Genomic DNA, 10000 nt, shown 5'->3' with positions numbered 1-10000 from the left:
TGTTGTCTTGTGCATATACATGTGCATATATGTGTGTGTGTGTTTTAGAAAGCAGCAAAGCTTTTTAAATATCTTAACATCCACATTTTAAATATATTAGGATAATCAATTCGTATTTAATGATATAATTAGTCATTGGAATTAAAACTTGGTAACCATGAATGAATGCACATAAGTAGTTTTAAAGTTGCAGTCCGTAAGTTTTGCCTCTTTGTTGCTATCTCTTTTTGAAAATCTGCAATTGTAGCTGTTTGTGGATTTGAGCCAGTTGTGATCTCGGGAAATCCATCAAAGCCGCCAAACGATAATATAAAAACAAAGTTGAAGAACAATTCAACACCAACAATGCAAGAGGCATGTGAATAAACCAGCTACTGTGAACATTGCCGCATCTCTACCTGATGAGCTTAATAACTTTTATGCACGTTTCGAAGCTGACAACATCGCCCACAGAGAGAGCTCTCCCACTGCTACTGCAGAAGAGGTGAGTGCACTCTCAGTCTCTGTCGCGGATGTAACCCCATCCTTCCAATGGGTGAATATCCGCAAGGCTGTGAGTCCTGATGGTATCCCAAGCTGTGTGCTCCGAGAATGTGCATTCCAACTAGCTGGGGTTTTCACTGACATTTTAAACCTCTCCCTCTCTCAGTCTGTGGTTCCCTCGTGCTTAAAAAAAATCCACCCTTTCGCCCATACCAAAGAAAAATAAAATCACGTTTAAATGACTGGAGGACAGGTGCTCTGACACCCATCTTCAGCAAGTGTTTTGAGAGACTACATCTGCACTGTGCTGCCTGCCTCACTGGATCCACCACAATTTGCATATCGTAGCAACTGTTCTACAGATGATGCTATTGCTTTCACCCTTCACACTGCTCACTCCTACCTTGAAAATAAAAAAACCTATGTGAGAATGCTGTTTGTGGATTACAGCTCAAGGGACTAAACAAGTGCAGCTGGATCCTGGACTTCCTAACAGGCAGAAGTCAGGTGGTCATAATGGGCAACAACACTTCATCCCTGCTGACCCTCAACACTGGTGCTCCTCAGGGCTGTGTCCTCAGCCCACTCCTGTACTCCCTGTACACACATAAATGTGCACCCACACACAGCTCATCATCAAATTCGCTGATGACACAATGGTGGTGGGCTTGATCCTCGACAACAATGAGATGGCCTAAAGAGAGGAGTAAACTAAATGGTGTCAGGAGAACAACCTCACACTCAACATCGACAAGACCAAGGAGCTGATGGTGGATTTCAGGAGGCAGAGCAGAGAACACACACACATTGCCATTGACAAGACACTTGTGGAGCTGGTAAAAAAGTTCCTCGGCATTCACATCAGTGAGGATCTTACATGGTCTGCACACACTGATGCAGTGCTGAAGATCATCAATGCCTCTTCTTCCCTGAGACGGCTGGGGAAGTTTGAATGAGCCCCAACATCCTCAGAACATTCTACACCTGAACTATGGAGAGCATCCTGACTGGCTGCATCACTGCCTGTTTTGCAAACAACTGCTGACAACTGAGGGGTCAGTGTTACTCTCTACACTGCACACAGCCTGAGGGATTCCTACTCTTTCACGCATTGAGGAGACATGGATATACATGCACATACCGCAGTAACAGTATAATGGAAAATTTTAGTGGTTTTGAAACGGTGATATTTTCAAATCGCGGTATACCTTGAACCGGTAATCGGCCCATGCCTAGTCACCCTACTGCACCCTACAGCATACTCACACAACACAGTATGCCACACACAGCACTTAAACTCCAACACAGTTTAATACTGGACTATACATACATACTGCACTAAATACAATAATGTATCTGCTACCAATGTATACCATCCAATGCACATCTATGACATTTTGCGTATCCAGTTTATGTATAATCAGTTGCACCTTTGCGTATATTATGTGAATCTATGTCTACTGTATATAATGCAGAATGTGTACATACTGTGTATAATGATGTATTATTAACGGCATGTACTGTACATACGGTGTATAATGTGTATTGCTAACTGTATGTATGTCTACCATGTGCGTTACATGTCAGTCAGCTTGTAATTGTCTGGAATGATCTGCAATATGGGCCAGACTTTATTCTGATAGTCAAAGGTCTGGCACTGTGAGTAATACAGGTGTGAAACCCACACCATCTGTCTCTGTGTGTGACAATAGGGAGGCACTGCTGGCTGAGATGGGTGTGTCTGTAAAAGAAGATGGAGGAACAGTGGGTGTCTTCTCTCCCAAAGGAGTGAGTCAAGTCTTATTTGAAGTCATATTTATTTGTGTAGTACTGCTCACAATAAATGTTGTCAAAGCAGCTTTACAGGAAGTAAAGGTGCGGTCACATTAACTGTTGTTCAGTATATCTTCAAAGGGAAAATGTAGTCATTTCAATTGGAATTAACACAGTCAGGAATTTTGTGTGAGGATGAAAGATTTCCACCGGGAGATTTTGCATTAGATTTAAGTTAGTCGCACAAATTTGACTCACTGACCAACAGGAAGCTGCTTAATTTGCGTCAGATGTGCTTCATATTGCTGCACTGTTTACAATAAATAAGACATTTTTTACTCGTAAAAATGTTTTGCTTAAATGTTGTTAATGTGACCGCACCTTATGATTTCTACACATAAGAATCTTTCTTGCAAAATGTTTATCCATTCCACTGTGCTACTTTTCCATAGTCTTTCTATGGAAACATGCTAGACAGATGTTTGACCATTTCTCTTATGTCTTTTGCAACGTCTTGCACATTGTCCAAGTTAAAGTTCTCATTTTAAAAAATGTTTCAAGACCTAGCCCCCCCCCCCCCCCAATTCTACTGCATGCATCTCGCAATTTTTAAGACAAAAATGCATTCTGTGTGAATATACTATCTTAGCACTTTATATGACTTAAGTCGAAAATGCTCCAAAACCACATGTTTAAGCCACATGTTTTTTCTTCAGACGCCCCACCTGGTGAATCTGAACGAGGATCCTCTGATGTCAGAGTGTCTGATATATTATATTAAAGATGGAGTCACCAGGTGAGCAATGAGTTGCTAAAGGAGTGGTCAGTTTCTCTGTAGATACTGCACTCTGTGTCTCATGGCTCTGTGTGTGTGTGTGTGCACGCATGTGTCACAGGGTTGGTCAGGAAGATGTGGATATCCGTCTTAGCGGTCAGTTTATAAAGGAGCTGCATTGCGTCTTTTGCAGTGAAGTCAATGAGAATAATGAAGGTGAGAGCGATCACGACATTCGTTAAATTCACTGATTCACACAAAAGTGACGGTAAAGGCAATGTTACAAAATATTTCTTTTTAAAATAAACGCTGTTCTTTTGAAAATTATCAAAGAATCTCAAAAACAGTTTATCAAGGTTTCCTCTAAAATATTAAGCAGAACAACTGTTTTCAGCATTGATAATGTTTCTTAAGCAGCACATCAGCATATTAGAATGATTTCTGAAGGATCATGTGACACTGAAGCCTGGTCAAAATTCATCACAGGAATACATTTTAAAATGTTTTCAAAAAAAAAAAAAGTTATTATAAATTATAATGCTATTTCACAATATTTGTGTTTTTACTTCATTTTCGATCAAATAAATGCAACTTTGGTAAGCATAAGAGACTTCTTTCAGAATTTTTTTTTAAATCTTACTGGTCACAAACATTTGAATGATAGTGTAGGGCTATATGTATATAAAATCTTACATACATTTCCACGTTAGAAATTTGTCATATGTAGACCTGTAGTTTAAAAAGTTGATTAAGTTTAAAAAACTGTGTATTGCTACATCAAAAAAATGTTTAATGTTTTCAGTGCATATAATCACTTACTTTTACAAGAACCAAATCTCTCTGTCTCTCTCTCTTTCTCTGTCTCTCTTTCTCTCTCTCTGTCTCTCTTTCTCTCTCTCTGTGTGTGTGTGTGTGTGTGTGTGTGTGTGTGTGTGCATGCACGCAGTGGTGGTGACTTTGGAGCCATTAGTTGGGGCAGAAACGTACGTCAATGGAAAACGAATTACTGATGGCGTTGTGCTAAAACAAGGTGACTTTTTTTCAATTCAGGTCTATGCGTGTTTTTATTTCTGTGGTTCAGAATAGAAAACTAGTGTGTTGTTTACTGCAGTACAGACTTTGCAGTACATATTGCCTAGTCTTATTTAAAATAACTGCTGTTATACATGTGAAAAAAGTGAATATTTTAAATGCAGTCATCTGAAAGTAATATTTTAAGGATATTCTATTTTATTTGTATTCTACACAGAAAATGTTCACTCACATTTCTGTGTGCTGCAGAAATAGTAGTCTTGGTAGCATGTCATTCTGAACATATCCTTATTATCTAATCTTCTTATTGCCTGTAAACACTTTGATTCTCCTTTGTCTTGTGATTGTGTAGGTAACCGTATAGTGATGGGGAAGAACCATGTGTTCAGATTTAACCACCCAGAGCAGGCTCGCTTAGAGAGAGAGCGAAATGCCACACAGGAGCAGCAGGGGGAGCCAGTGGACTGGAGCTACGCACAGAAAGAATTGCTGGAGAAACAAGGCATTGACATAAAGCAGGAGATGGAGAAGAGGTGAATATCCATTTTAAATTAATCTTCCTCTGTGTATGGGTCTGTGTTCAGATCTGAATCTTGAAAATGTTTAAAATGTATCTTAAATGCTGTTTTTTGGAATGAGGTTGCTGGTCCAAGATCTACCAGCCATTGCCAAATGGCCCATTATGGTCTACAGGTCAGCCTAAGCAAAACCAGCTAGTAGTCTGTCTGATCAACCTTCCAGATCTGCTTGGACCTTCAAGAAACCATTTATTCCTCCAGCAGGCTTTGTCTTGCTAATGTTCTTTTTTTCTCTTTAAACATTCTCTCTTAGACTGCAGGATCTGGAGAATCAGTACCGCAAAGAGAAGGAGGAGGCAGACCAGATACTGGAACAGCAGAGACTGGTAAGAAAAAACGTTGTTTAAAAACAGTGAGGCTCCTCATACTTCTGTCCAAGTCACAATTTGATTCCAAAACAATTCCATCTAACTTTTAATTAAAATGATTACTCTGCCAAGCAAATACAAAACACTGTTATTGCCCATGTTGTCGTAACTGAGTAACACCTGATACCCTGTTTATGCTCTGTTGTGAAATGCAGATTTTAGAAAACGCTTTAATATATATATATATATATATATATATATATATATATATATATATATATATATATATATATATATATATATATATATATTTTTTTTTTTTTTTTTTTTTTTCTTTAATTTTATGGTTTTTTTTGTTTGGTAGCCGTAGCTGCCAGACATTAATTTTTTTTTTTTTTTTTTGTACGGGACTTTATTTTATTTTATTTTATTTTAATTTAAAATATTTTTTATGTACTTTTTTTTTTAATGGTTATGAGCATTTATGACAGTGTTTTATATATAATTTAGTGAAAGAAACCGGGTTCTTACTTCATTGAAATGAATACTACAGTGAGCCTTATTCCAAACGTAGGCTTTTTATCCATAAGGAAACATGAATGACTGGAAAAGACATGCAAATTAATAAGTCAGAAAGGATGTAATACCTGAGGAAAGGAGATCTGAAAGTTTGTGAAATGTAGTTCACATTCTTAAAGTCGAAAACTTGCTAGATAGAATGGTTGAGAATTGTTCATACAACATTGTACATTATACATTTTCTTTGTTTTAATGTAAGTGTTTCATAATAGTGCAAAGTACTTAAATTACAGGATCTAGCTTGGCATAAAGCTAACATCAAACTCTGTTGTGAATTGAGTCTCCTGTGTGCTCTGTGTTAGGAATATTTGTTATGTGGTTTGCAGATTGCTGTCTATGTAAAGCAGAGCACTCCAAACCAGTCCGTTAAGAGCTCCCATGATAGTTAGGAGGTTGTTGCCATAGAAGCTACAGTACAGCAAAGGCAGCTCACTAGGCTCAAGAACCAAGCTAATGTGTCTTTCTGTGTCTCTGTGTAGTATGCAGACTCAGACAGTGGTGATGACTCAGATAAACGGTCCTGTGAGGAGAGCTGGAGACTCATCTCTTCTCTCAGAGAGAAATTGCCAGCCAACAAGGTCAGTCACACACACATACATCACTGCAACACCAATAGATTGATACTGACCTCCTTTGACTCGCACTTATTTACATGTTTTCGTTTTGCTAATGTGCCTGCACTTTTAGCCCAAGGTAGATATTAGTGGTTAACCAATAAGTAGTATGGCCAATGCTAGTCTTTTAAGAGCATTGTGCTCGACATAAAGTCAATATATAGATATCACACTAGTTAATTTAAAGATTGTGAAAACTAGGGGTGCTCCGGTTTATTGGCTGATAATCGCTTTGGGATGTTTGATCAGCGGTCTCTATAAAGGCCTATCTCATAAACCGTTCTCAAGCTGATGACGTGCCTGCCGTGAGACACTTGCTTGAGCAACTTTATATATAAATCTAGAAGTAAACAGAAAAGCAAAAAGCATTGGAAGAATTTGTTGCTTATGTTTATTGCATTTATGAATAATTAATTAATTATGCAGATTACTGTGTAAAAAAAACAAATGAATTGTAGTGCTGAAAAAACATTTTCAGTAACACTGTTTGCAATTGAAATCAGAATAATGGATAAATGTTGTGTTTGCAAAAAATCTAATGCGATTTTCATGAACATCTCGTCAGTAAAGACGCTCCTGTGATTAGTAGCATATCTCTAGCACGTGCGATCAGATCAAGGTTGCCATGTTTTCACAACAAAGCCTGCCCAGTTGCTTCTCAAAACTAGCCCAATCGCATTTCCAAAAATTGCATCCCGGGGATAAAATACTCATTTTTTTGGCAGGGTTGCCTAGGTAAAATTCGCATTTTAGGGGCTAAATTAGAGGTGCTCCGATCACGATCGGCCGATCGTTATGCGCATCTCTTCAGTAAAGCCGGTTCTCTAATCAGCGGATAATTCCATCAGGTGCGTGATTTCACATAGAGCAGCTGTTACTACACAGAGCCGTTGTTAATAGAGAAGATGCGCAAATCCACTTCATTTTCATCGTTTTTTGGCGCATCTTCTCAGTTAACAACGGCTCTGTGTAGTAACAGCTGCTCTACGTATGTGAAATCACGCACCTGATGGAATTAACCGCTGATTAGATAACCGGCTTTACTGACGAGATGCACATAACGATCGGCCCGATCGTGATCGGAGCACCCCTAGACTAAATATCACACTATAGGGATTGGGGTCACTTTAACCCAGGGACATGAAAAACAACCACGGACTTATAAATAATAGTTGTTTAATAGTTGCTGAAATTTAATTTATTTTACATAATATTTACTAAATTATATAATTTGAAAATGTTTAAATCTGAAAAACAATTTGAGCTTGATGATAAAATAATCTAAAATAGTATTTATCACAAAAAACCTTTGGAAAATAAAGACAAGGTAGCTTTAATTTTACATGCAGCACAGAGTGAATATGACATTTAATATGAAATTAATGTCATTAACACAACATAGCCCTGTTTGAAATCAAGAATTTTAAGTTTATCGCTTACGCATGTCTAGCGACTCTCCTTTTAGTTTGCATTCAATTTACCCAGACTGAGTTCAGTTGTTTTTATGCAGTGTACACATGCAAACTTAAGAAGATATCTGAGCTGAATTCAACAATGTTTGCAAGCTTATTGAAATTAAACTTTTATTAGATACACAAAGACTTGTTTAAACGAAACGCATATTTACTGAATGCTACCAGTAGATGAGAAAGTATTCTTGTGTTTTCCTTTCTGTTACTAATACCTGAAACGAAAATGCTATAATAGTTTTTTGTGTAACCTTTAATAACTTTTCTATTATTATTAACTTTAAGTTTTGTTAGTCAAATATTGGCCAGTATATCAGTCTTGGGAATATATTGGTCGACCACTAGACATGCTCTCTAGATTGATGTCTTTGATGGTTTCATTGCATCTAACAGTTATTTAAAAAAAATAATAATAATAATAATAATCGTACTCCTAGAGTATTACGTTTTTGAAATGCAGTCTTAATTTTAAAGAGTCATCTAGAGCTGCCTGCAATTCTGTTCTGTTCCTTTTCACTTCATGTAGCGGTTTCTGGCCTTTCCATTTCTGACAGGATGTAACTCTTCTGTTCTCGCTTATTGTTTGCAGATGCAGTCTATCGTGAAAAAGTGTGGTTTGCCCAGCAGTGGGAAGAGGAAGGAGCCGCTGCGTGTGTATCAGATCCCCCAGCGCCGCCGCATACCTGCCACCCAGGAGTCCAAACACAGACTCAGCTTGGAAGAGCTTCGCACACAGGCTGTTAAAGAGATCTGCTATGAGGTGGCTCATTGTGTTCAAGAGTAACTTTAAAGCTAAAATGCAAATACAGGCACTGATTTAATTCATGTCAGAGTAGATTTAGCCTCAAAAGAGCCGCCCACTGTCTGGCTAATGCATTTTATACAGAAAAATGGCAAAAGATTTCTCAAAATGGTAAAAATCAAGTTTGATTGGCTAGTCACTGATTATGCAATATATTAATGTCTGGCTTGTATGAGGAGTATTTTACTTTAACAGGAGTATATGTTTATATTTCTCCTCTTAAGGTGGCGCTTGGAGACTTCAGACACACACGGCAAGAGATTGAGGCCTTGGCTATTGTCAGAATGAAGGAGCTTTGTCGCACATATGGCCAAAAAGACCCTCAGGAGAAAGAAAGCTGGAAAAGTGTGGCGAAGGACGTATGTGAGACTGTGGGCATTGGAGAAGAGGAGGGAGACAGGGAGGAAAGAACAACGGCAGCTGGAGGAGAAGGGAATGAGGGAGGAAAGAACGATATGGGAGAGCTCAAAGCTCATATTGACAAGCTGACTGATATACTGCAGGAAGTCAAGTTGCAGAATAATATGAAGGATGAGGAGATCCGATCACTAAGGGATCGCATGGTGAAGATGGAGAAGATATTCCCAGTCGAAGTTCAGGTAACACTCATATATCTTGAGACCGCCACAAATGCACACTTTTCCCCAGTCCATTTACTAGCAGTGTGATGCATGTTGCAATATTCTAAAATATAAATGTTTATACTATATTATGTAAAATATATAATGTTTATTAATAAAGTTAAAAAGTAAGATCATATGTATAATTTTTTTTTAAAAATAAAATAAACAGATTTATTGACTATATTAACATAGTATAAACTATATTAACATATAAAACAACTCAAACTAATAACGAGGACAAAAATACACAAAAGAATTCTTAAACATTTAACTTTAAAATTAAAACCAAGGATATTAAAATAAAAAAATAAATCAAAAGATTAACAAAAACTGGTTGCACTTTATTTTACAGTACGTGTACTTCCATGTACTTATAGTGCACTTACAGTGTATTTATCTAAGAAAGTTCTGTTATTACAAGGTAACTACATGGGTTAGGGTTAAGTTTAGGGGTAGGTTCAGGGTTAGTACCTAGTTATTACATAGTTATTGTAATTACTATAATAAGTACATAGTATGTACATGGGAAACAGGACTGTAAAATAAAGTGCTACCCAAAAACTATATCTCAATAATACATAAAACGTAGTGTATGTGTGGTTAATTAAAGGGGGGGTGAAATGCTCGTTTTCACTCAATATCCTGTTAATCTTGAGTACCTATAGAGTAGTACTGCATCCTTCATAACTCCAAAAAGTCTTTATTTTTATTATATTTATAAGAGAAAGATAGACTGTACCGATTTTTACCGGAAAAACACGAGCGCCTAGAGGCGCGACGTGTGGGCGGAGCTAAAGAATCACGAGCGTCAGTAGGCTTTTGAGTTGAGAGCGTTTGGAAGCTGTGACACAGATCCAGAGGCTGGAATTTAACAAGAGCAGCATCAGCAAAGGCGTCTCTATGTGGTATGTACTGAAACAGTATATATTTGCTTAGTGGTTTTGGAAAATGACTAAGTTCCACT

At 37.6% G+C, this 10000-nt stretch overlaps 1 protein-coding gene across 4 annotated transcripts in view; it reads left to right on the top strand.

Annotated features, from left to right (window-relative positions):
- The window catches only part of LOC127957618 (kinesin-like protein KIF1C), a gene marked incomplete at its 3' end in the record, with an annotated part of 41371 nt that extends 32359 nt beyond the window's left edge, over positions 1–9012 (top strand). For all 4 annotated transcript variants that reach the window (XM_052556240.1, XM_052556241.1, XM_052556239.1 and 1 more), the window contains 9 exon segments: positions 2196–2271; positions 2973–3052; positions 3153–3247; positions 3978–4061; positions 4416–4596; positions 4895–4967; positions 6008–6106; positions 8201–8371; positions 8638–9012. In XM_052556240.1, coding sequence (XP_052412200.1) covers positions 2196–2271; positions 2973–3052; positions 3153–3247; positions 3978–4061; positions 4416–4596; positions 4895–4967; positions 6008–6106; positions 8201–8371; positions 8638–9012 — 1234 coding nt within the window.
- Between the last annotated feature and the right edge of the window lie 988 nt (positions 9013–10000).

This window comes from Carassius gibelio, chromosome B5, assembly GCF_023724105.1.
Source record: "Carassius gibelio isolate Cgi1373 ecotype wild population from Czech Republic chromosome B5, carGib1.2-hapl.c, whole genome shotgun sequence".
Lineage (NCBI taxonomy): Eukaryota > Metazoa > Chordata > Actinopteri > Cypriniformes > Cyprinidae > Carassius > Carassius gibelio.
This window is presented reverse-complemented; position numbering and strand designations above follow the sequence as displayed.